Source organism: Pseudonaja textilis, chromosome 14, assembly GCF_049901715.1.
Source record: "Pseudonaja textilis isolate UNSWEBS1 chromosome 14, rPseTex1.2, whole genome shotgun sequence".
NCBI classification, from domain to species: Eukaryota; Metazoa; Chordata; class Lepidosauria; order Squamata; family Elapidae; genus Pseudonaja; species Pseudonaja textilis.
Genome location: NC_142003.1, coordinates 11676755 through 11702895, shown reverse-complemented (window position 1 = coordinate 11702895; position 26141 = coordinate 11676755). Strand labels below are relative to the sequence as shown.

At 50.0% G+C, this 26141-nt stretch overlaps 2 protein-coding genes across 5 annotated transcripts in view; one reads left to right on the top strand and one right to left on the bottom strand.

Moving 5' to 3' along the window:
• Window positions 1-114: 114 nt before the first annotated feature.
• ZNF598 (zinc finger protein 598, E3 ubiquitin ligase) lies at window positions 115-21875 on the top strand. Of its 3 annotated transcripts, none has more exons than XM_087912560.1 (13): window positions 115-421; window positions 5253-5360; window positions 6139-6251; window positions 6927-7055; window positions 7150-7362; window positions 9380-9597; window positions 10290-10407; window positions 13267-13445; window positions 13587-13671; window positions 14161-14921; window positions 15396-15531; window positions 16642-16786; window positions 19210-21875. In XM_087912560.1, exons 4-13 carry the CDS (start codon window positions 7003-7005, stop codon window positions 19573-19575), a joined length of 2274 nt encoding a protein of 757 aa, XP_087768686.1. In that variant the 5' UTR covers window positions 115-421; window positions 5253-5360; window positions 6139-6251; window positions 6927-7002; the 3' UTR covers window positions 19576-21875. The 3 variants fall into 3 exon arrangements, with proteins under 3 accessions (XP_087768686.1, XP_087768685.1, XP_087768684.1); XM_087912559.1 differs by lacking the exon at window positions 5253-5360 and having other exon boundaries at window positions 119-421; window positions 19210-19584; window positions 20623-21875; XM_087912558.1 differs by lacking the exon at window positions 5253-5360 and having other exon boundaries at window positions 119-421.
• Window positions 21876-25125: 3250 nt separating this feature from the next.
• SYNGR3 (synaptogyrin 3) overlaps window positions 25126-26141 on the bottom strand; it is a 33453-nt gene continuing 32437 nt past the window's right edge. Inside the window, exons 4-5 of one of the 2 annotated variants that reach the window (XM_087912561.1) lie at window positions 25901-26098; window positions 25126-25406 (exon numbers count right to left, since the gene is read on the bottom strand). In XM_087912561.1, coding sequence (XP_087768687.1) covers window positions 25398-25406; window positions 25901-26098 — 207 coding nt within the window. In that variant the 3' untranslated portion in view covers window positions 25126-25397. Of the gene's footprint in view, window positions 26099-26141 lie in introns of both variants that reach the window. The other variant, XM_026704050.2, reaches the window with a different exon arrangement.

Sequence of the window (26141 nt, the reverse complement as noted above, 5' to 3'; positions counted from 1 at the left end):
TCTCGAGAGAGAGTGTAAATCAGCAAGGAACCCGGAAGTGACCGGCCAGCGCCCTTATTTAAAGGGCGTGGCCGTCCGACTCTGCAGCTCTGCGCGGGGGCGGCGCTCTAGGCTTCCATCTTTGTGCGGGCGAGGGGCGGTTGCTAGGCTGCGCGCGGGGCCTACTCGGCCGCAGGAGCGGCGCGGCGGCGTGGCCGTCCGGCAGCCGCGTCGAGTTGGGCGGTGGGGCGTCATGGCGGCTTCGCCTCCGTCGGAGTCGCGGAGCGCGGATGGCCCGGGCAGCTGCGTCCTGTGCTGCGGCGAGCTGGAGGTGGTGGCCTTGGGCCGCTGCGAGCACCCCATCTGCTACCGGTGCTCCGTGCGGATGCGGGCGCTCTGCGGGGTCCGCTACTGCGCCGTCTGCCGAGAGGAGCTGGCCCAGGTGAGCGGCGCCCGCCGGGCAGGGGCGGCGGAGAGCGGGACCGGCAGCCGCCAGGCCCCGACCACGATTCCCACGGGCCCCGGCAGGGGAGCGCCGGGGCCGCTGCCGAGGCCCGGGAGGCGGCTGGAGCGGAGAGCCGCCTCCTCTGGGCGCTGGACCGCGAGGCGCCCCGGGAGTAGCGGCCCGGAAGGGCTTCCCGCGCCTGCTGGGGCCGAGCTTTGAGCCGACCGGGCGGATGAGGGTGGGGGCAGAAGCGGCGCCCCTCGCCTCAGAGGCCCCCGGCCGCCCTCGGGTTGGCCTTGAGGCGGAGGCCGCTGCTATGGCTGCGCCGCTCGGAGCGGGGGCAGCGCACTTCGGTCCTCGGGAAGAAGGCAGCAAACCGGGACTGGCGGTTTGGGAGGTCGGACGGGGGGGCTTTTCCTGGCCGTGAATGGCCGCCCGGCTTCTTCCCCGGGAGCTCGGGGCGGGGGCGGCGGGGGCGGTGAGAGGAGGGCGCCGCATTTGGCCTCTGCGCTCCCCGGCACGACCGAGGACTCCCGCCTCCTCCGCCTCCTCCGGAAGCTAAGACTCCAACGGCAACCTCGGTGGCGGAGGCGGGCTCGAGAGGTGCAACGTGAGCCCCCCTCCTCCTCCCATGCTCTGGAACGATGAAATAGCCTCTTCCATTATCAGCTTATGAGAAACCTGCGGGGCTAATGGCCTTTGGGGCTTCAGCTCAGCCCGGGACCGAAGAGCGAGTGGCCGCCGTGCCCACCGTGGCATCTGGAGAGCCCGTTGGGGGGGGGCCGGGGGGGGCTGGAAAGGGCTGGTCAGCCGTTTCGGCTCCAAGCGGGGAGAGGTTTGGAAAGGGGGGCCCGGGGTTCAGCCCTTCAGGGACTGGAGCCTTTCGGTGGTTGTACTAACGGCTGCCCAACGTTCACGGGTTGGAGAGCGAGGGGAATGCTTGCCAGGGGAGCGGCTGATAGGAAGCTGAATGGGAGAGCCCTAGAAGGCAGAACCGCAGCTCCAAAGGATCTTGTAGAGACCTGGGCTGGAAACAGCCGTGAAAATCAATACACAAATTTACAAAGGCAAAATCAAAGGCTCCTAGCACAGAAAATACTTAATTCCTCTGATAAATAATCATATGGTTTATTAATTTGCTTCTCCAAATGAATACAGAATAATTTGTATTATTTGTCTGTAGTCTTATCTTTTCTAAAGCAGCCTTTCTCTTAGAGGCGATAAACTGCAGTTCTCTGCTAGGCAAACTGGGAATTGCCATCGAGCGCATTTAAAGGGAGGAAGCTGTGTTAATAATGTCTTGGCTGTTATTCCAACCTTCACTGATCTCCTGGTCCTTCTCACTCACAAAATTAAATCTTCCCTTATGAGAATTGGACCTAGCAAGATTTCTGCTCATCTGAATTTTGTCATCCAACTCCTAAAAATGTAGGGTTGTTGGATTATGCAGGGAATTTTGTTTAGTAATCTTCTCTACTCAATTCTATAATTGCTCAATGTTTTGAGTAGCAACATGGGATTTGGCACACACCTGCTCAGGTGTGCTGGTGAGTGTCAAAAGGTCACCATCCCCAAACAGTTGCTTCTGTGAATTGGGGCTGCTGGAATTCATGTGTCACCCTGTTTTGTGTCATACTGAGGGTCAGTTTCTTGACTTGATCCCTCTCCAAGCAACTGAGTCTTCTGTACTGAAAAGCCCTATACAGCCTCTCTCTGTTTAGTGGCTACCTTCTTTAGCAACCATTCACAAATACAACAGTATTTTTTTTTAAAAAAAAAATCATTTTCTGAGTCATGGGTGCACTTACGCCCAAATTTCTGTACACCTGACACACACAGGAATGAAAGTAACATTGATGCTGCTCATTAGAGAACTTTTTCAGTCTCACACTGGGATTTCCCACACTCTGTTTCTCTTTCTCTCCTGTGTTTGTTTAGCAACCATTTCACTGCCAATTTAAGGACCAGATTGCAATCACTAAAGAAAGAGGGAATAAGAAATCCTTGCCAGCCCCAGTGCAGAACCAGCCTTTTCCTTGATATTCCTGAGATATTTGGGAAGCTGCTTGATACTGTAGTTATTTCAGCAAAGAAGTATGAACGTGAGTGGAATAAATGCTGTCAATGGGCTTCTAGCTAGGGATGTCCCACTGTGGAGCTGTGGCTATTTATGCAGCTTCTTTAGGGGGGGAAGTAATGATTTTGGCGGGGGATGGGCGTCTCCTTGCCTTCCATCCAGTCACTTTTGCCCTGGAAGTAGCAGCTGCTTAGTTCTTGTTTGAGAATCAAGGTCCAGTGAACTCTTTTTCTTCTCTTGGGGAGGCCTTTTGCCTCTTGGCATTCCAGACTTTTCAGGTCCCTGTCTGTGAAACAAGGTACATTTGCATAGTTTTACTTGAGGTGAGGAAACGGATCTGAAAAGGCCTTTAGCAGGCTGGACTCTGGCCTGCCCCAGAAAGTCTGAGGGGACCCGCAGAGCTTGTGTCATACCTCATTTATACATTTAACAAATAACGCTAAACTATCTAATCATATTTTATACTTATTTATATAAATAAAAAAATTATATTACTATATGAATTGTAGAATGATTTCCAGTGAAAGGTGGTATGAAGGTATAAGTAAGGTATTTTCTAACAGCTTTTTCATTGTAAATGCAATTTTTAAAAAATTAAAATAAAATTGGTAACAGGAAAAAGAATGGGATGGATCCTCAAAGAGAAAATTCCATGCTGGGAAGAAGCGAAAACTCTCATTATTTTCCTTAATTGTGATCTGGCTTTTCCCCCTTTGTGTTCGTAGCGCACTATTGTGTTGTTGCTCCTTTTCTGTGTCAAAATAGAGCGTGGGGATCTTGGGCTTTCCTTGTACTGGCAGGATTTTGAATGTTTGTAATAGCAAAGTGGGTTAAATTGGGAGTTGGGAGAAGACCCCGTTTTGTGGTCAGCATCCACCCAGCGGTGCTGTGGCAGGCCGGGCCATCCAGCTGTCCCAGGTTGGGAGAGCAGCTCCCCGCTCCCTTTGCAGCTGCTTCCTTTCTGGCCTTGGCAGGAAGGCTCTTGAGCCACTTTGGCCCGTCTGACTCAGACCCATTCTTGCCCACGGTAGTTGGCAGTGAGTTTTCAGAGCCGTTCTCCCTGTTTGTTCCTCCTCCTCCTCCTCTTCCTCCTCCTCCTCTGCTACTAGGGAGTGCTGGGGATTAGGCTCGAGATCTCTTACACAGCAGTCTTAAGTTGTACCACTGAACCTTTGCATCTTTAAGGAAGAGAAAAAAGGAGGAGGGAGCATCCTTGCAACCTCCGGACCACTCGGGTTGGTGAGCTGAAGGACCAGTTCCTTTCAGTCTTTCTGTGTCTCTTCTGGCGCAGAGGGTGTGTTTTGTGTGGGCTCCATGATTTCTGACCTGAGAATGGTGGGTGCCTTTGGCTTTTGTAGAAGAAGATCTCTCTCTGTGGGTTCTTTTGCTCCTGATTGTTTTCCCCCAGTCCTCTTGCTCCGGTGGGCGCTTTCCCCTTGTGCCTGGTTAAATGGTGCATCTCATTTATTCCTGGAAAGAGTGTGTCACTAGCCAGAGGCATTTCCTTTTTCATAATGTTTAAATTGTGGGAAAGGGAACCTCAGCCAAGCTGAGCAACAAGTGGATCTCTAACTTTCTTTTAAGCTCCCATGAAATTGATGAAGTGTAACCTCGGTGGTCTCTTCAGAATAATGAAAGCTCCCCCTCGCCCCCCCAATCTTGAATGCTGTTGTTGCTAACCTGAGGTGTACGAGTCTTGCACTGAGTTAGTGTGACGTCTCCCTTGGAGGATGACAACTCTGACTTCCTGGGAGGCTGGCTGGAGGGAGGATGAGCTCATTCCTGGCACGTCAAGAAATGGGTGAATTAATAACTCTGAATTGCCGGTGGAAAGAGATTTACAGGAGGCTTCACGGGAGGCTTTGGCTGGGGACAGCTTGCAGGTCAGTGAGGAGGAGGAGGAGGAGGAGGAGGAGCTGCCTTCCACGGTGGATCGGAGAGCATGCAGGGTAGAGAAAAGACGAGCCATGGAGATTTGCCAGATTACTCTTGATGGGCTGCACCGGAAATCTATTTATCACAGTGGGCAGAGGGAGGCATTACTAGGAATAACGTGTTGGGTTTATGGCCGTGTGTCTATTTCAGGCTTCCTGCTTGACTTTGTGCCTTGGAGATTGAACTTCTCTTACCAACTGAGCTTTCATGGATGGATGTTCTTTCGGTTTTGCCTGGTGGATTTAAGTTTGTTTGGTGGACTTACTTGTTGGAGCAGCTTTCTGTTGTTTGATGAACTATCGCCCATTGCCTTGTGGACTAATCTTGGTCTGCTTGTGGCTGAATTTATTTGGGACCGTTCTGAGGCTGGGTGAAGGGAACTGTTGGGGGACATTAATAAGCTCTCTAACTCACACTTACATGCGCGTGTATGAGTGGAGCGGCACAGTTTGGGGAGAATGAGATTGTAAGGGAGGGGAGGCAAACATTTGGCCAGTGGGCTGGATACATCCCACACAACCTCACATCTGTTAGGGCCAGGCAGGACATCCATTCCACCCACAAAGCTTGTGGGACAGAAGGCAGTTCACTCAAGCTGGGAAAGACGCCTTCTCCGTTGCCACCATGTGGCCTTTCTTTCTTCAAGAAGACTAGAAGTGGAAGCGTACTCTGCCTTTCCACGTGATGGAAACCTGGGCTGATTCTTTGCACAAAAAGCCTGGATGAGTCACTCTCCAGCCCTTCATCAAGAGAAGCACTTGGGTTTGGAGGGAGGGAAATAGAAAGTGATTATTATGCCTTTTCTATTTCCGGTAGAGAAGAGCTGAAAAAGAGCAGAAAATTCCGTTCTCACAGTCCCAGCCCTGAAGACAGAGGAATAGCTCAAGAACACAAGAAGCAGTAGTACCGCTTTATAAGGCCTTGGTAAGACCACACTTGGAATACTATGTCCAGTTTTGGTCACCACCATATAAATAAGACGTTGAGATTCTAGAAAGTGTGCAGAGAAGAGCAACAAAGATGGTTAAGGGGATGGAGGCTAAGACATACGAAGAATGATTGCAGGAATGTCTAGTGTCGTGAAAAGAAGGACCAGGGGTGACATGATAGCAATCTCCCAATGTCTAAGAGGCTGCCACAAAGAAGAGGCAGCCTCTTATTCTCCAAAACACCCGAGGGCAGGACAAAAAGCAATGGATGGAAACTCATCAAGGAGAGAAGGATACATTTCCTAGCGGTGAGAACAATGGATCAGTGGGAGGGGTTCCCTTCAGAACTTGAGGGTGTTCCATCACCGGAGGTTTTTAAGAAGAGACTAGACGGCCGTTTCTCTGAAATACTGTAGGATCTCCTGCTTGAGCAAGGGACTAGACTAGAGAGCCTTTCAAGGTCCCTTCCAACTCTGCTATTCTACATTCTCTGTTCTTTGTGGCAGTTGCCCATACCGTGCTGGAAAGTATAAGGGACTTATTTGCCTTATGCTCTGTGCTTTTTCAACAGCTGCCCAAGTTTAACCACCTTATTGCAGCCATCAAACAAATTCTAATTCACTGAAAGCAAAAGTTGAACTTCTCAAGGTGCCTCTGTGTATTGAATAGCTCAGAGGCTGTCAGAGGTGCCCCATGGAGCCTCCTTGTGCCACAAGCTGTTTGGGGCCTGGACGTTCTGTGTCCCTTACCTCTCCCCACTTCTCTCTCCACAGGTGGTTTTTGGGAAGAATCTGCCACCCTTTTCAACCATCATACTCAGCCAGTTACAACATGAGAAGAAATATGACATCTATTTTACTGATGGAAAGATTTATGCTCTCTATAGGTAAATGTTCTGTAGCTTATTCTCTTAGGGTAATACAGGCCTACTGGCCAGTCAGCAAAGAAACTACTATGGTTTTCATATCAACTACATTTCAAAATTGTCTGGAGGGTGGATGAAATGAGTAGATTTTCCGGGAGAGTCTGGGCAGCGCTTGCCAGAACCTGTAGCAACTGTTAGGCTGGAAGCGATCTAGAAATACGTCTCTCTCCAAGCTCCAATCAGCTCCAATGAATTTAGAAAAATATAAAGTGAAAAATATGAGAATTCTGACCAATACTTTTGCTTTCAAATGTGAACTATTCCATGTGTATGTTGAGAATTTCCCCTGTCCCCAGAGTCTCTTACCCTCTGGCCACGAGCCTTTTTATCGGAGCCAGGGAGGCAACTGAGCCAACTGGGAGGACGCTGCCCTTGCCCTGGGCAGAAAGGACGACGCTGTCAGGATTCCTCGCTTAGTTAGCTTTTTTCTTTTTCCCTTGCAAAAGCTTGCATTTATGTATTTATTACATTACCACCCACAGACCATAGGGAAGGAAGAAAGATGGGGGTGGGGTGGGGGGGAGTATTCTCGTGGAGGGAAAGATGCCCCAAGGTTTGAGGACTGGTATCAGTGGGTGAGGCTCCCTGCACTCTGTGGCTGTTGTCTCTCGCGTGTGTTTCCTTTTCCCCTCCTAGGAAACTCCTGCAACACGAATGCCCGCTGTGCCGGGACTCCCGGGCCTTTCCTGCCATTGTGGAGTTGGAGCAGCACATGAGGAAGCAGCACGAGCTCTTTTGCTGCAAGCTCTGCGTGAAGCACCTGAAAGGCAAGGGGCGGGGGGACGGGGACGGGGGGGACTTGGGTCTCGAGGGATCCATTTCTACTGAAGACGTGAAGGACATTCCCTCTTACCTTCCAGATCTTTACATATGAACGCAAATGGTATTCACGCAAGGATCTTGCTCGGCACAGAATCCACGGGGATCCTGATGACACATCTCACCGAGGACACCCCTTGTGTAAATTTTGTGATGAGCGATATTTGGATAACGATGAATTACTAAAGCACCTGCGGAGAGACCACTATTTCTGCCACTTCTGTGACTCTGATGGAGCTCAAGAGTATTACAGGTCTGTGACTCCAGCTGACTCAAGATTGACTCTAGAGAGTAAGAAAGAAGACTTTGACAAAAATATTCAGATGGCTCAGGCAGATGCCTCCCTAATTCACTGAACTCCAGAAAGCAGAAAGCACAACATAATCAGTCTTGTAATATTTGTAATATTTATTGAGCCAGTCTCAATAAAAAATAGATTTAGCCTTCCAGGGAATTGATTTCCTGGTGGGGCTGGCAGCAATCTTGATGCTGTAATTCCTCCTCCTCCTTCAGTGACTTAGAGAGGTGCCTGCCTGAGACACTTCTGTGTGTTGTCTGGTCCTGGACTTTGAAAATGTTCCAGTAACTTTGGCCTAAGTAGCATGTCCTGTATATTTCCACCAAGACCTTCTTCACTGCTTATAGTCACAGCCCCCTACATTTAGGGCCTTGATACAGACGGCTTGTTCCTTTGGTAGATGGGGTATAGGTCTGGGATGCTATTTTTATTTTATTTATTAAATTTATATGTTGCCTGTCGAGAGCAACCCTGGGCAGCTTCCAATGCAGTGCAAAAAGTATATAACATTCAGTTAGAAATATGGAAAACAAGCCCAAGGGCTCAGGTGGAGCAGGAGTGGTACCTCCTGTCCCTGACCCAACCACTTCAGCCTGCAGTGTCTCCATGGCATCCAGGCCAGGCGGCAGAGCCAGGTCTTCAGGCAGGAGGGTTGACCTCACCTCCGTCAGCAGAATGTTCCCAAGGGCAGGGACCATGTTGGGAAAGAGTCTTTTCCTAGACCAGGGGGGTCAAACTGGATTTCTTTGAGGGCCGGATTACTTCTTGTGGGCGGGGAGAGAGATGGGACAGACTCTTCCTGCAGCACCTGCTGGCTAAAATGCCACCCCCCCACCCCACCCCGTGCCCTATTTTGGCTGCCAGAGGCACAGCAGCAGCCCTGGCCTTTGCCATTTCCAGGCTGGCTCCACAGGCTAAATTTAAGCATCCTGCAGGCCGCATCTGGCCCACGGGCCTTGAGTTTGACAGCCCCGTCCTAGATCTTCCAGCCAAAATTCATTGTGTGATCAGATCAGCAGCAGGCCTCTTCTGCTGGAAGGCATGGGATAGGCCAGTCTGGCCACCAGTACAACCTTCACGTCCTGGGTAGACTTCGGATGTGTGAACTCGCTCTTATTCTTGGCTACAATGCTGGGAGGGTATCCTGGTTGAGGCGAGGCTATCGTAGTCCATCTTTGACTCTGGAACAGTTGGCAGTTTCCCCCTGAGCTGGCAGTGGATGGGAGAGAGACAAGAGCCGCTCACAGGAAGATGTGCTGGATCCTGCCTTGCCACAGTTTACAGTCTTCATGCTGATAGTCAAGCTAGACTCATTCTTTCCCTTTTATTTGCTTACTCAGTATGGTGTTAATCTGACTAATTTTCAATATTCTCTGGAGAGATTGTGGTTCTTTAAAATCTGCCACTATTTTATTGTAGTGGAAGTACTTAAAATAAAAATTAATTCAAGAATATAGGTTCACAGGAAAAGGATTTGGATGTTCTACTAGATCACAGGTTGAATGAGAGACGATAGTATGGCGTAGCTGCTAACAAGCAAGCACTGGTTTGAGATTCTGTATTCACAGAAACTTAAAATCCAGATAATGGGAAGCAGCTGTTCCCCTAGAGACTCTGCTCTCCCTCAGTTTTCCCGGGGAGTTCCGGGCCTGGTCAAGTTCAGAGAAGAGCTGCTCAGAAGGAAAAGTGGACCTATGAGAAGCCATTTAAGAAGCTTCCTATACCACCTGTAGCCTGTGGGTTAGCAGACGCTGCATAGGAGGAAGGTTGGGGTTGGACTACTGGTCCCTCCTAACTTTATGGTAAGAAATGCCTGTGCCACAGGGAGCATTTTAAGATTTGAGCTGAAAATACATTCCTGAGGTTGCAGGATGGTCCCAGAAACTGGCGCAGTGGAACAGCTTTGGGGTGACCTCCCTTTCTATCACTGCCTCCGTCTGAGCACCCCATGCGCTGCATCTCTGTCTTGCAGCGATTATGAGTATCTCCGTGAACACTTCCGGGAGAAGCACTTCCTCTGCGAAGAAGGTCGCTGCAGCACCGAGCAATTCACCCACGCTTTTCGGACCGAAATCGACTACAAAGCACACAAGACGGCTTGTCACAGCAAAAACCGGGCTGAAGCCAGGCAGAACCGGCAGATTGACCTTCAGTTCAGCTACGCCCCCAGACACCAGCGGAGAAACGAGGGTAGGCTGGGCGGAGGGAGGGCAGGTGGCCTCGATGGGCTCTTTCACTTACTCCCTCCCCATTCCCTTGGGAACTCTACTTCCTCCTAGGGCAGAAAAAGTAGAGAATGCCTGCTCAAGGTGTTTGGGGAAAGATGCCATTCCACACACACACACACACACACCACACCCCAAAAAATCTTAACCTAGTCCTCCAGTTATGACCCCAGTTGGAACCAGAATTTCCATCATAAGTAATTGTAGTCATTAATGGGAACCACTAACTTGCAGTTGTTAAGCAAATCCAGCTCCCCCAATGAGTTTTATGCCAGAGATCGTCAAAAAGAAAAGGAAAAAAAAGGCTGCAAATTGCAATCATGCTACAACTGGGTGTAACGTGAGCCAAGTGTTCAAACAAGATCCTGGGACTCTGGAGGCGTCCTGTGTCCAAGTACAGATCAAAAGTCAAATTTTCCCAAGGCCTTCGTAACTTTGAACCATCACTAAACAAACAGTCATAAGTTGAACACTTATCTGTGGTATGTCAAAAGTCCACGTTTCTGTCCTGATGGGTTTAAGGATTTGCCTGCTAGGGTGCCAAGGTCTCCTGCAATCCGCTCTGCCTAGAACAAATATGTTAGCTAACCTGACTTGCCTACAAGTCAAGCCTAGAATTCAGTTTTCTTTTGTTTTAGTGTTGTGTTTACGTTCCAGGTGTTGTGAGTGGTGAAGACTACGATGAAGTTGACAGGTATAACAGGCAGGTGAGAGGAGGAAGGTCAGGAGCCCGAGGTGGGCAACAGAACAGGAGAGGCAGCTGGCGATACAAGAGGTAAGAGCAGCGGTGGGTTGTTTGGGGGTTTCCAGGAACTTGGAATGCAAACTGGGAAGTAGCTGTTTGGCTTCAGGGTGCAGTCAAAACCAGGCCAGGCCCTGCACAGAGAGGCCAGCATAGAGGAAGTTGGCAGAAAAAACTTCTCACTTCTCATGGCAGAATCCAGTTTACCCTCTTTTTTTTTCTTTTTGTCTTGTGCTCTACAAGTTAACTTAGAGCAATGCTTGCTTCAGTGGAAAACGTACTTTAAAAGATAGTTTTCCATTCCAATTTCTGGCTGTGCTGAATCACGACTGGTATTTGGGGCAAAATCTGCCTTGAGCCCGATGTTCTGCATGCCGCTTCTGGGCTCCGCAGCCTTTGACCAGGGAAAGGGAGGCGCCTGCACAGCTGCCCGTATTTTGGCCAGCTCATTTTGTTCGCCTTCCTTGATGGTTTAGAACTGCAGGCCCAGCACAAGACCTGAGGAGGAGGGCAACACTGTGGCTCAGGGAGGAGGAGGAGGAGGAGGAAGGGCAAGTTTCTACTGACACACCGGGAAGAATTCTTGAAAAGTGTGGACTCGGTGGTATTTTTGGTAACCTTTCTGGTAACCTTTGGAGTCTCTGTCAGGGAGGTGGATGGCATATAAATGTAATAAATAAATGCGTTTTGTCCAAATAACTGATAAAATGCTTTCTATTTGTTGGACTCAAACTTTCAGGCGTGGCTAAGCAGATGCTGCCCTGATTCACCTGCGTCCAAGAAGGGGGGGGGGGTTCAGCACAATCAGAGAGGCCAGATCCTGCTCTGAAAGGGCAGCTTCCGCCTCCTGTGGACTGGATTTCCAAGTCTGGCCCATCAAGTTGGTCTGACAACAGGGGAGGTTGGTTGGGGCTGCAGAGACTGGGAGTTGGAAGGGACCTTGGAGGTCTTCTGGTCCAACTGCTGCTCAAGCAGGAGACCCTCTACCATTCCAGGCAAGGGGCTGTCCAGTCTCGTTTTGAAAGGCTCTAACGATGGAGCTTCCACACCCTCTGAAGGCCAAGCTGTTTCCACTGGTGAATTGTTCCCACTCTTAGGAAATGTCTCCTTAGTTCTGGGTTGGTTCTCTCCTTGGTTAGTTTCCATCCATTGTTTCTTTTTCTGCCTCCTGGTGCTTTGGAAAATAGATTGACACCGTTTTCTTCATGGCAGCCCCTCAAAAACTGGAGGACGGCTATCATGTCACCTCTAGTCCTCCTTTTCTCTAGACTATCCATACCCAATTCCTGCAACTGTTCTTCATAGATTTTAGTCTCCAGGCCTTTAGTCGCTCTTATCTGCATTCTTTCCAAAGTCTCAGTATCTTTCTGGTAATGAGGTGACCAAAACTGAACACAGTATGGTCTTACTAAGGTTTGACAAAGCAGTACTAATACGTCATGTGATCTTGATTCTGTCCCTCTGTTAATGCAGCCTAGCATTGTATTGACTTCTTTGGCTACGGCTGCACATGGCTGGCTCATATTTAAATGATTGTCTACTAAGACCAAAATCCCTCTCACAATTACTGCTTTTGAGCCAGATTTCTGTACTTGTACATTTGGTTTTTCCTGCCTAAGTGTAAAACCTTACTTTTCTCACCATTGAATTTCATTTTGTTAGATAGAGCCGTGTTCAAGTCTGTCAAGATCCTTCTGGATTTTGAGCCTTCCTCTTCCCTGCATCAATAATGCAGACTTGAGAGGAGGTTTCAAGGATTGTCAGGCACAAATAACCAAAAGTATCCAATGAATTCAAAGCACAGAAGATTTTATTGTTGCTTTTTTATACACAAGAATTTAATCAACTAACAATCAAAGCTAAATTGGTGCTAGATAAAAGTTGATGGAATTTGGGGGCAGGGGCTGGACTTGGGTGTCTTTTGTGGCAATGCAATGGTTCTAAACTGATGACACATTTAACTCCACCTTCCAGCTCAGCTGGTTCTTCTGGGATTTCCTTCTGTTTAATGCAAAGTGCTAGCAGCAGCAGCAGGTAGAGAGCCTAAGCGCACATTAGCAAAAGGCCAAAGCTTCACAATCTGAAGCTTATCTGCAAAGAGACCCAAGCAGCGGTGTTGAGTCCTACACCAAGAGTCCAGGCATTAGTGGGTCGTTGGCAGCTGGTCCAGGATGAGAATGACAGGTGCAGGCACACAATCTAGATTAGATGGTTGTAGGTGGGCGGCTGTTGCTGGTCCAGGATGTAATTAAGCTCAGGACTGATCATATCAGATGAGACCTAAGTGCCTTTGCTGCACTAAATGCAGAGAGGAGCATGCCACGCTATGGGACTGTAGTCACCTGGGATCATCTAGCAGCTGGATTGAGTCCCTCTGGACAATTGCCAGCCAAGTCAGCTTCAGGTTCATCACAGCTTCCCCAGCTCTGCCCCGGTCCTTGGGGTTTGAGCTGGGCTTGAGGTTGCATGTGGCCACAACGGCTTTCCATACTTGGATGGCTGGTAGGTCCCCTAGGCTAGATATTACAAAGCGGCTTCTGGCCAGAGGATGTTGTGGAGTCTGACATCACTCACTGTGCAAAATGTCAATTGTGGGGCACGCCTGCTGATCCGTGTTCCAGAGGCGATGAGAAAGGGCGTTTTCCTTTTGCTGTGTTTGAGGGGGCAGCAATTGGGTCTGGTTGTTGGGTCTCCCAGCTGGGATTCAAAGGTGAGGAGATTTCTGGGTTAATAGTTTCTTCCTGGTGTTTATCCATCCCCTTCCCCCATAACAGGTTGCCTTTCCTGCCTCTTGCCCACAACATCTTCGCATGGCTTGTTCCCCTCCTGGGAAGAGTGGGAAATACCTTTCTCTGACCTCTCTTGGTTTTGTTGATTTGAAAAATTCTGCAGAGAAGAAGAAGACCGAGATGTTGCCGCAGCTGTTCGGGCCTCAGTAGCTGCCAAAAGGCAAGAAGAGAAAAAACGGGTGGAGGACCAAGGGGACACCTGTGGCGCCAAGAAGGAAGATGCCAAAGATCCTGAGCCAACCATCTCTAGGCGAGGGGTGAAGCCTCCATCTGAAGAACCAGGTGAGCTCTGCCCGCAAAGGCTGTGCCGGGCTTTGCCTCAGACCCCGGGCTTCTTCCTGTTGGGGAGATGATGGCCTTGCTGCCTCTTGTTGGGGCTCTCAGTGGCCTTTTGGGTAGATTGTCTTCTCTCTTTTTCCCAAGGGCCTAAGGAAGTGGTCCCCAAGGCTGCCCTAAGCCAAGATGACTTTCCTGCCATTGGCTCGCCAGCCGTGAATTCTGTGCAGAGGTGAGTCTTTGTTTGCATGGAAGAATAAACTTGCCACAAGATCAGGCAGGGATTCTCTTCTCCAGATGTGAGCAAGGCAGAAAGAGGTCAGAGGCCACCTCAAGACACCGATCCCTTCCCTAGTGGTGCTGGTCCTTTGCACAGGCGCCCCTCTTCCTCAGGCCAGCTTGACGCTGCAGGAAGCCTCCCTCCAGCCATGGAACCTAATGCCAGCGATGGGGAGGCTGCTTCGGCTTCCTCCATGGCTGCGGTGGGAAAGAACGCGGCCTCCCGTGTGAGCAGTTGTGCCTTTTTAAAGCCACACGGAGCGTTTGCCTTAAAACCTTCCGCAGCCCTCAGAATACTTGGCTCTAGGCTGCCCTTCTGCTGTCCACCCTCCGAGCCCCCCCGGCCTTAGCTGCCGCCCCCCAACTACTGACGGATGGGCAGCCTTGCCTCTCGAGTGCCCAGGGAGGGGTTGTCCTGCCTACGTGCTTATTTCTCTTTCAGCTCATCTCCGCTGGTGCCCGTAAGTCTGGATGAAGAAGACTTTCCCAGGCTCTCCTTTTCCTCTGCTCCGCCCGCGGCCTCTGCCGCTCTGCCCTTGTCCTACATGGCTACAGCGCAGAGGACGGGGTTTCAGGAGGAAGACTTCCCCGCCTTGGTCTCCAGAGTCCGACCGAGCAGTAAGATGACGTCGACCCTCGCCTCAGCCTGGAGTGGGGGCTCCAGGAAGAACATGGGCCGAACCCTCACAGCCACCGCCGGCCAGCCGGCCAGGAAAGGCCCCCTTCCCGGTGGCAGCCGAGCAAGCAAAAAGAGCAAGGTTGCATTCCCTGGCGGCGCTCAGGACGGCAGCGCCTCCACTCCGGAGAGCCGCAGTGCGCCCACAATGGTGGACGTGTCCTCCTTGCTGGCAGCCTCCAACTCTCAGACGTTTGCCAAAATGGGCAGGAAGAAGAAAGTGGGGACTGAGAAGCTGAGCACAGCCTCACCCTCGGTCTTGCAGGGGAGCCCAGCCGCCCTCCACTCTCCGGAGAAGGTAGAAGAAGAGCCTGAGCAGCCCTCCACTGTCGTGGCCCGTCCTGACCTTCCCAGCCCGCCTGCCGCCCTGCTGAACGGCCACTCAGAGAAGGCCACGCTGGCGTGCAGGGCCTCCAAAGAGCCCCCTGGCCTTAAGAGGCCCCCCGGGGGTAGCCAGTGCCTATTGCCTCAGGAGGACTTTCCGGCCCTCGGGAATGCCGGCCCGGCCCGGATGCCTCCACCCCCAGGTAAGGGCTGCGGGTGCTCCTCAGTCCCAGCTTTGGGGAAGGGCCTGGCGGAGCAGCAGGGAAGCTCAGTGCGGCTGCTGCATTTGCCTTTGGGAAGCCAGCCGTGCCCGCCCAGGTGGGTTGAGGACATTGGGGCCTTCCCTCAGCCCTTCACTGAGAGCTGGTCAGGCAGGGGTAGGTGCAGCTGCTGGGTCGGGCTTTGACCCTTCACTCCGGGTCATCTGCACCTCCAGATCATCTGCCTGGGATCCTTTGGCAGGAGCCCCCCCGGGATCTTGCCACATGGCTCAAGCGTTTCCCGCCACTGAATTGCACCTCTTGGCTTTATAAAATCTTTACTGAACTGGGATTAGGATATATTTTTTGGGGGGTGGGCGGGTGGGGTGGCAAAAAGAGCAAGAGTGGTAAATGGCCCGCGGGAGCCGTCCGTGCCTGCTCTGACTGCTGTCTAACTTTCTCCCTCCTATTTTATAGGTTTCGATTCTGTGGTGCTACTTAATAGCCCCCCGCCCCCTCCTGGGCTGTCGGTGCCTCTTAGTAAACCACCCCCTGGCTTCACTCCTATTCCAACCACCAGCATTTCAGAAAATGCCCCAGCTCCAGTGAAAGAGTAAGTGTGAGAGAAGCCCCTCCGGGTTACTGGTGCTCTCTGCCTCTGCTGAATGGCTCCAAGGCTAGTTTTCTCAATGGGGCCAGGGAGGGAGGCCTTGGGGGCTGGGGAGAGGCCTCAAAGGGAGAGGCCAGGGTTTCTGCTCAAGGTTATAGAGATGATCTTTATGCTTGTCCATCTTATATTTATACTTGACAGCTTAAACAGCTGCTGCTAACATTTTGGAGCCTCTTTGTTCAGTGTGTTACTACTGCTTAAATTTACCAAGTCTTTCTTTCTGTAAGTGCACTGAAAATATTTTTTTATTGAAAGGAAGTACAAAACAAAACACAAGGGAGCAATGAAGCTTCCTTGAATTTTGAGGACTACGTGGACAAATCTGCTCAGATATTTTTTAAAATGGAATAATTATTTTTTGTCGGCAACATGCAAGTGCTATTAGAATTTCTGTGTGGTCTCCTATCCAAGGACCAATTTGCTTTGCTTCCAAGCTCAGACAGTCAACCAACTCCTGTCACCTGCTGAGAGTTTCTCTCTCCCTATCTCTACACGTCCTGATGTACCAATTGGCACCACCTCAAAACAAACGCATAATTTTTCGGGAGATGTATGACAGCAGTTGCATGAGCTTGTGGACAAGTGCCACGGGGCTTCCTTGCTGCACTCCGAGTCACTTTTTCAGTTTCAGATCTTCCATAGCTCTAACTTCTTGTGCCTGTTTTTGCCGCATTCTATAATGAGGATACGGGTCATTCAAATCAAGCCAGTATCTGCTCTTATTTTCTGAAGCAGCCTTCCCATTTCTTATAATGGGTTAGGGGGATCTGTGACAACTGGAGGTTGGGGGGAGGGGGGGATATTGCAGAGAAGGAACCCTGGCACAACAGAGTCCTGAGCCTCCTCAGGAAGGAAGGCCCTTTGGACAGGCGTTTGTCTGAGACGCTTGGATTCTGGCCCTGGGCAAGTGGTGGCCTCTTCCGCCTCTAGGAATCCTTGATCCTGGACTCTGGCATCCGGTTTAGGGATTTCATCATCCCAGCTCCAAAGAACAGCAGCAATAGATCGCCCGGCACATCTCTGTAAAGTTATGTTTTTCTTTTCTGAAAACAGCCCCAAACTCTGCCAGGGACCCTATCTGATCCTGAAAAACTTCCAGCAACGGAACATCCAGCTAATTCAGTCAATCAGAGAATTTCTTCAAGAAGATGAATCCCAGTTCAACAAATTTAAGACCTACTCGGGGCAGTTCAGGCAGGTAAGTAACCAGGGATTGATGAATTAATTTTCTAGCAACTTCATGGCAACAGCTGATGCTTGAAGGGTTTTCCCTAGAATTGTGAATCTGTCTTTAGGTGAACATTTCTTTGTGGGAAACTAGTCATTATTGTTGGTAGAAGTGAGACTGACATAGTGATCAATCCCCTGGAATATTACTTTTCAAACCAGGTTAAGCCTCGTCAGTTCATGGATTTTTCTGACAGAGGCCTGCGCCCTCATCTTCTCTCTCTCCCGTTCACTTTCTGAAATTTTGTTGGGCTTTCACCTTGGCCAAGTTGGACCTGCCAATTAGGGGGAGCAGTATAAAAGCATTCTTGGTGGAGCCTTCTTCTCTGCAATGGGAAGGAAGTCCTTGCAAATCATGTTACCATCTGCTGAGAGTGGAAGTGCCTGCTCCAAGAGCAGAGAACGGCCTGACTGCTTTGCAAAAGCCAGCCTGGTGCCCCTTTCAGGGAAAGAATTGGCCAGCAGTGGAGACCTGTCTTATCTTTGAAAATTGGGGTTTCAGAGCTCTATCTTGGAAGCCCCCCATACAACAGCATAACTGTGCACAAACTGATTGATGGATTGATTATGTGCCATCAAGTCAGTGCCAGCTGTTATCCAGTACATAGACATAACAATCTCTCTTTAAAGCGGTCCTTCCCTCACTCCCCCATTGCTCCTGGTCATCCCTTCTCTTTCTTTCCAGCATCGTAGACTTCTCAGAGAACTACATCTTCACATAATGATGTCTCCGAGGTAGAATAATTTGAGCCTGGACATTTGTGCCTCAAATGAGAACTCTGGATAGTTTGTCTGGTGGTCCATTGGTTTATTTTCATGGTTGCTGCAGAAGTTTTCTCCAAGCCCAAAGTTTGAACATACCGGTATTCTTTCTATCCAGTTTCCTCAGAGTCCAGCACAAACTCATGTCAGGTCTCAAAATAGAGGTGTGCATTTTCATTCAGTCAAAGGCCCCCAGGATTAGAGCTGTGCTTAGAGATCTGCTGAAAGCCAGGATCTTCTGGCATCGACAGGCTTGGACATGCTCCCTCGGGTGTGCTCAGTCACGTGTCTGATTGAGTGAAACAGGCTAATTGACCAGTCTCCTGGGGGCTTGGCATTATCCTCAGAAAGGGGGAGAGAGCTTGAGGACTGGTCTCAGCAGAAGACTGGTGGGAAGTGGGACTTTTGCCCTTGATCCTGAGTAAGCCAGAATCGGATCTGCCTGCGGAGAGGAGGAGCCATGCGGTTCTCCCTGGTGTGGGAAGCCTTCTCCCCAGCGAGCCTGGCTTTCTCCAGGCTTGGAAAGTAGGCCCCTTAACCTCAGAAGGAGATGGACCTGATCACTTGGGTAGAAGCGAGGCATCGGCCCAGAAGAGGTGCTTCAAACTAAGCAGGGCTGTCATTTTAGAACCTAGCAGGAAAATCTGCTAGGTGCCTCTTGTTTTCATCTGCTTCTACTTCATTAAAAAGAACTTCAGATTTATGAATTCCTCTGTAAGTCCATGAGAGTTGAAACCTTGACATCCCTAACAATCTGCAGTTGCGGGAGTTGAACAGGTAAGAGGCTCCAGAAGCTCTCAGAATTGAGGCTGGGCTCCCACAGGAGGGGACAGGAAAGCCTTTTGGGTTGCGTTGGGTGCCCTTGTCTGGCTGGGTTACTTCTTGCTCTCGTCTTCCTGACACTCTATTCCAAGAAAGGGCTGCAGTTTCCACGGCAAAATACCTGCCCAGCTCCTGGCCAACACGCAGCACCCAGAGACCAATGGCTGCCTAACCTCCAGAGCCCTCACCATCTTGTTGGCTCTTGGTGCTCTTTCTAGGGGCTCAGCATCCTTGGTGCATTGTGGTGCCCAGAGCTGGACCCCGTATTCCAACTGTGGCCTCCTCCCCGGTGCAGCATAAAGTGGCACTGACGCTTGTGGTGGTTCTATCCCTCTATTTGAATGGCAGCTCACGGCTGGCTCAGACTTCAGAGGTGGCCCGCTAGGACTCCTAGATTGCTCTCCCAGTTACCGCCTCTTCTGTACCTGGGGCCTTGGTTTCTCTTGCCCAAGTATAAAACGGACTTTTCGCCCCATTGAATTGCCTTGGGTTAGCTCGGGCCCAGCATCCAAGCCTGTCGAGATCCTTCTGGCTCTGGAGCCTGTCTTCGAAAGGGTTGTCTACAAATTTGATGAGTTCCGTTCCCTCGCTTTCTCCCGATGGAATCGCCAAATCCCTATGCAAAGCGGGCGAAGGATCTGTTTCCGGATGACTTCCTTGGCCATGGAGAAGAAACTTCCATGGGACCCCTTTTCTTCATCCCTGCCCGTAGGGATTGAGATTGCCCCCCCCAGTTTGTCTTGGCTCCAGTCCAGTCCAGGCTTGGCTTTTTGCGTTTCTTTTTCCTGACTGTCTGATTTTCCTCCCTAGGGTCTGATTTCAGCGGAGCAGTACTACCAAAGCTGCCAGGAGCTCTTGGGTGAGAACTTCAAGAAGATCTTCAACGAGCTCTTGGTCCTCCTGCCAGACACAGCCAAGCAGCAGGAACTGCTCTCTGCTTACCACGACTTGAAGGCCAAAGCTCCAGCTGCCTCTTCCCCCTCGCCCTTGAGCAGGTCCAGGAAGAACCGAAAGGGGGTTTGGCAGGCAGAGCTGGCTTCCTCTGACCTGGACTGCTGCGTCTGCTCCACCTGCCAGCAGGTGCTGACCCAGCAGGACCTCCCTTCTCACCAAGCCCTGCACCTGGAGGAGGACGAGTTCCCCTCCTTGCAGGCCATTAGCCGGATCATCAGCTAGCTGTCCCAGGTGACCAATAAAGTTAGTCTCCCTCTGAAAAGTGGCTCTTCTCAGGCAGGTTCTCTACCCAGGGGAGAGGAGCCAGCTGTGTGCGTGGGGCCCGAGGAAGAAACGCTTGGGGTGGGTGGGGGGTGGGGGGGTGTTAAATGGTGACAGACCAAAGGAAGCTGTAGCTGTTACCCAAGCCTGGGGGCAGTCCTCCTTCCCTGCAGGAGAGGATGGAGCAGCAGGGAGGCAGCGCCTGGTTCACTGCTGTGGCTAAGCATTAACGTCTGGCTGGCCACAGCAAGGATGCCCGGCGGCGGCGGCTGCTTTCTGAAGAGGGGAAGGTTGGGCTTGACTGCTGAGAAGTAATGGAGGGAGGCTCACGGGGTCTGTACCAAAGGATTCCAGGAGATGGGAGAGAGTGGAGAAGAGCGGCAAGTTTGGGCAAAGGGGGGGGCTGTGTGGCCGCCTATCCTCCTTTCCCTCCTCCCTAACAGTGTTTTGTGGAGAGGACTTTGCTACTTGTCCTCAGGCAGAAGAGTTGCCCAAGAACTCAGAATCTGTTTCTCTCGCGTGGTTTCTAAAGGAAACCACCTTGGCTCTTTCCTTCTGTTCTGCTAGACTTGCATGCAGGGAAAAGGTGCCGTTCAGTGCTTTCTTTACTTCTCACAGTTAAGTGTGGATTTCTGTCCAGTGATGTGAGTTCAGTTATTTCCATGGTCTTGAGTGGTTGTGGCTCATTAAATGCTGCTCAGCAGTGACCACTTCCTGATGCCTCAGTGCCAACCTGGCAGGTTCTTGAAAAGGGTTGCTTGCCTGGATCTCTGCCCCGGTGACTTTGGATGCCCAGGGTGTTGCCAGCTGCTATCCATGAGTTCTGTCCTCTTCCTCCTTATCCAGATCATCTCCAGCAGGAGAGTTCAGTGGCTTCTCGAGACAGTAAAGTTGGTCAGAGGCACCACTAACTTTTTACAGTAGCTTTCAAGAGTAGACATTAGAAATATGATTTACAATTTTCTCTGTGTTTTCTCTCTCCCTCTCCCTCCCCTTTCTTACACACAGATACACACACCTAGAGCCACGTATGAGTATTCAAGACCTAGCACAGGCCCCTTGAAGTTTCGTTTTGTGGACGTGTGTATGTATGTGGTATATAACTGGATTGTGCTACTTCCCATTGCCTCTATTTAAAGGGGAAGACTACAGAAACCATTGGATGTCTTGCAAAGCAAAACTGAGTACAATCTACAGATCTGCCACATTAATTTTTGTGGGCTGGCTTTAATTGCTGAGGATTTGGTATTGCAGTTCCCTCAATTTTCAAGAGCAAAAATGGGCTGTTTTTTAAAGTCACAATTTGCAGAGCACTTTGCTGTATCAAGTTGGCCACTGAGTTCCGAAACTGGGCTCTGGAACTGGCAATTGTTCGTTCTTTTATGTTGGCAATGCTTGTAAGACCTGTCGCCTCAATCTCAGACAAGGTTTAGTTTGTATTAGACAAAGTTCAACTTACTGTTTCTGAGTCTTAAAATTTGTGCTTTTCAGACAACCTTTTTCAGTTATTCCAACATTTTTCAGTGCAAGTATAATAGAGTGTAGGGCTCTTTTCAACTTCAGCCAAGGTAGGGAGGGGAGTGCAAATGGGAGTTCAAGGAAGTCCTCTCACCCTCAATGTGTCCATGGCTCTTCTTTGCCCCGCCCCCCCCACCCCCATTGGGGCTCTTCCTACTGGTGGGGACGTCCCTTTTTCTCACTTCCTGAATGCTCTGCAATGAGACCTTGTGTGGCTTGGAGGATTCTGCTCTTTGCCCCAAGCTCCTGCTTCTTTGGGCCTCTCCCTTGAAAGCTCACGTTGCAGAGTCTAACCATTGAGCATCAGCGGAAGACGAAGAAGCTGCTGCTGCTGCTGCTGCTGCTCCTCCTTACAGTGCCCCCACCCCCCACTCAGTGTGACGGGGGCTCCTTTTGAACAAGACCCATCGGGTCCCAGGCTTGGATAGGAGAGCTGCTCCTGCCCAGTTGCCTGGCATCCCGGAATGCTTTTGCCACCTGTGACTTTAAAAGAAGCCCTGTTGGCTTGAGAGGATGGCCGTCAATAAGCCTGCACCAGCCGTTTGGGTCCCCCGGTGGCCTCCCTTCCCCAGGAACATTTTTGACAAGTTTCGGGCTCTTCCTTTTAAGCTCTTTATTGGAAAATAAGTTGTAATCGCAACACCAACAGTTAAATTAGCACAATCACAGAGTAATCTGTTGTTCAAAATGTATAGCTATAATTATATACATAAAAATGTAAACATTAAAAAAAATTCACATGGTCCACTTTTCTGTCACAGTGCATGTTGGGCTACTTAAAGTGGCAACTTTTTTCCTGCTGTTGGTGATAAATGGAAGCCTCTTTGGTCTCCGAACTAACCTTGACCAGAAACACGGAGAAGCTCAAATGGCCTCGCAGCAGTTACAGGCTTTTCTCTCTCGTCCAGGGATCGCTCTCCTCCAGCCAGGCCTCAGCCAGTTGCGTTGGATTGCCAGGTCCGTGTTTTGGCCGGCCGCAGAATGGTTGCCGGGCTTAAGGGGGAAAACTGGAACCTAATGTAGGCCGGAATCCTGTCTGGGGAAATTGGCTGCCTGAGCTGCATTGAACAATGGGCTTCTCGGGCAAAAGAAGGTTGGGTTTTCTTGCTTGTGCAAGAGAAGGCCAAAGTCAGCAGGCCATGAAAAGCCTTTGCAGCTGGGACCGATCTGAATGGAGAATTGACCGGTTTCTGTTTCTACAGCATTAACAGCGAAAAACCTTCGCTAGATCATCCTTGAAGTGCCAACCTGCCATTTGCTGGGACATAAAAGGGCCTGGTGGCTGGGCTGAGGGGGCTTCTCGGGAGACACCGCCCCAAAGGCCTCGGACTCAAAAGTTATATTGGGCGTGGGGCTCCCATGTCCCTGCCTGGACACCCACAGGAAACCCCCCCCCAGCCCTTCTGAAGTGGTAACGGTTTGTATTCCCAAGGCCCTCCATCGCTGCAGCACTCTCTGGGAGCAAGACCTGGGGGGCAGAGCAGCCTAGAGGAAGAAAGGGCAATGGCAGAGGTGCTGGCCAAAGGCCGAGGCTTTGAACCTATTCCTGGACTGCCTGCGGGGTCTTTTGGTTTCTGCAGAAGGAAAGCGGCAGGAGGGGGTGAGGGCGGCTTTGGCAGTGTGTAAATGGACACATGGGGTGTTGTGTTGAATTGAAAGACAAAAAAGTGGAAAGGAGCAGGAAATGAATTCCCCGAAAGAAGGGGACAGGCAGCCCCGGCTGCAGAGATCCACAGCACGACTCTGAGCAGGGAGTGAAGAAAACACTTGAGGGCGAGCTGCTCTTACGGCCTCCAGGATCTGCCGCTGGGGTCGAGTGCCGGACCATGGAGGGTTTGGGTCTGGCTTGGCCTTCCAGCTGTCTTGTGGGTCGTCCTGCTTAAACAGCATTTGGGTGGCTTGTGTTGCTGCTTCAGCTGTGGAGGCCAACCCTGCTTTGCTCCTCCACAAGACTTGGAAAAAAGGGCCGCCTTTCTTGCACCTTTGGCGGTGGAACCCCCCCCCCCGCCGCCGCCTGAGGACTGGGCAGGGCGCTCCTTTAGCACATTATTTGGGAAAGTGATAACAGCCTCACAAAAAGGAGTTTTAGAACTGGGACAATCCTAACGTATCTGGTTATATTGGGGTGGGCAGGGGGGTGTTCAGGATAGAGCTGCCAGTGAGAAAAAGCTACCACTTTCACCACAGCTCAGGAAAGAATTGCCACAGAAAGTACCGTGGCTGCTCTGACCCATCTGCTACAAGTGTGTGCTGAGGAATTGTGCCTGGGTGTCGTTGGCCCTTGTCAGGCATGGGGAAGGGGATCCAGAGCGCCTGCACTTCCAGCCCGTAAGTGGCCGCTTGCCAATGCAGTGCTGGCCCAGCTGCCATCTTGGGGCAACCTTTCTCCATCGGGCTGAGGTGGGTGAGCAGAGCTTCCGGCTTGAGCCAAGGCCCCTGTTTTGGATTAGGCTGGCTCCTCTGCCCCCCCCCCAAACACCGTGTCTTTTAGTCCATTCCGTTTTCAGTGCCAGCCTGAGTGGTGAATGCTGCATGACGCATTGGCACAGCTTTGCCCAAGCTACCGAACCAGTTCCTGCCTCTCCCCTTAAGCTCTGGAGGCTGAAAGGAAGGAACTACATGCGTAGGCAGCACGTGCATACATTCAGAACGGTAATAATCCCTAACACATAAACAGTGACCAAGACATTTCTACCACTCCAACAGAACATAATCTCTCCCGTTTTTTCTTTTTTCCTTAGTTAGCACAAGGATAGTCTGAAAAGGGTTTCTTTATAGTTAGGAAAAAAGTACACTACTGAACAGACATTTATTTCACGTGTACAGTCAAGAGAAACATTTAAATATTTGATAATTCTGCTTCTGAGTCTGCAAGATTTCTTCCTAAAATGCTGAAACACAAGTTTTGTGGGCTGCTAACATTGCAGTGTTCTCTCTAAGGAAAATACTGTATTGCTTCAATTCTACCCTGTTTTAAAAACATCTTCAATCTTGCACTGCTTTTGAACTGCCAAGGCTGACTTGATCACCTTACAGAATCAAATCTGGTGTGTTTTAAGGCTGAAATAGGACCACGACCATTTTAACAGTCTCTGTAAAAATTTAGTGTATTGGTTGCTTACTATTTCTGTTTGATTTCCTGCCTTTCCCACTCCAAGATATCAGAGGCAGCTAAAATATCTATTATCTCACTTTCATGTTTTTTTTGCACTTGGGAAAGTCTTAATATATTTAGATCTTTAAAAGAATACTGGGACACCAGTATTCTCTGCAGAAGGATCCTAAGACTACGTTCCCCTATTGCAGCTGAAATTATTTAAAATAATTTCTTTTTCCTATAAAGAAAACCTGTTTCCATTCTCTGTTTTATATCAACTCAGTCACCTCAAACCCAACACCCATGTTTTGTTGTCTTCAGTGTTTCTGGTCCTTTATAGGGGAATTATATTACAAATATTTTTGCTTTTGAAACTTAAGGATCTCACTGTCCCTATGAAAGGTTACTTGAGTTGCAAAGGAAAGAGGACATTTTCTCAATGTTACGATGCTTATTATGCCCACGTGGATCTTTGTTTCAGAGTAAAGCATAGTTAGCCTCAACATGAGACACGGCTATTTTAAAGGGGTGGCAGGAATAACATTTTGGTCTCATTCGTATTGAAAAAGAGCGTGTCAAATGTCAGTAATCTTTACCAATATCTGGGGGGATATTGTCTGGAATATCTGAAACCCAGGGTCTGAAATCACGTCTCCACTGTTGACTTTGGGAATCCTCGCAACTTCCCTTTCTGATTTCTCAACAAGAATGGTGGTTCTTCAAAGAAGAGATCATAGGAGCCACCAAATCTTGAGATGGCACCTAGTTTGGCCAAATGCTACATTTCTTGCCGTTGAAGGACTTTTATTGGTTTGCTTCCTATCTGGAACAAGGCTTAGCTTTTTAAGTGCACAATTTAAACAACAAAGTGTCCTGGAATACCAGAAACACACGTGTGCAGTATATACACATTTATTGTCCCATGTATAGCACTTACATACATCCAACTGTACATCAGAGAAGATAACACGGCTATACTTTCTGGTATTTTAATTTGGCACATTCCTTTTTAACTTTTCTAAGTTCTTTCTACGACGAAAGAAAATTGAAAAGGAGGGAGACAGAGAAGACAGATTTCTAGGAGTGTCTGGGAGAATTATTTTTTGGGTTACCTTGGAAGTACTTGAAGTACCAGCTGGCCAGGAGAGATGGCTGGTCCCTTGGGTATTCATGACACCTACAAACAAGGAACAGGGCTTTGATCACGCAGTGATGGCTGCCATCTTGTTTTGGGCTGCCACCCACATCCCTCTAGCGCCCTGTGGCTCGCCAGGTTTTTTGTGCACTTGCAGCCAAGTGTCAACACGACTAAATGCCACTGTAGTCAGGGAAATGGGAGTTGCAGCTTTTCTAGAGTTTCCTGCTTAGAGGGAACACTGTTGCCCTTTTCTTTCTTTTTAATACAAAAATATCCTTGGACAGATAAGACAAGAATCACTGTACAGAATTCACTGCACCATTAGCTAAGAGTAAATTTAACCCAACACATAACTTGCCACATGTAAAAAAAAAAACAAGGAAAAGGAAAATATTTTTGAATACACTTGCAACCAATCTGTTGACTATACTTGCACCTTGTGGTATGTCAGCCCATTTTTCTGGGTCTGGTTTCGGTTTGCTCTGAAACCTCATCTGGGGGAGGGGCCACCTGCCCTCTCAGTAAGCTGGCACCTGGTAACCTTTGGGGCTGGTGTTCAGGGTCTCGGAGAACGGTGGGCTCTGGTAGGTTTCTGTGCTTTCGATGCCACCACTGGTGGGAGGGTGTCCCGGATATCCTGCCATGGGATCGGGGTCAAACTGATCTGTGGCGAAGAGAGACATGTCAGTCCCCATCCGGTATCTTTGGAGGGCTTTGATGGTCAGGGCAACCTGTAACGGCAAAGAAAAGTTTCTTAGGACTTCGGCTCTGTCT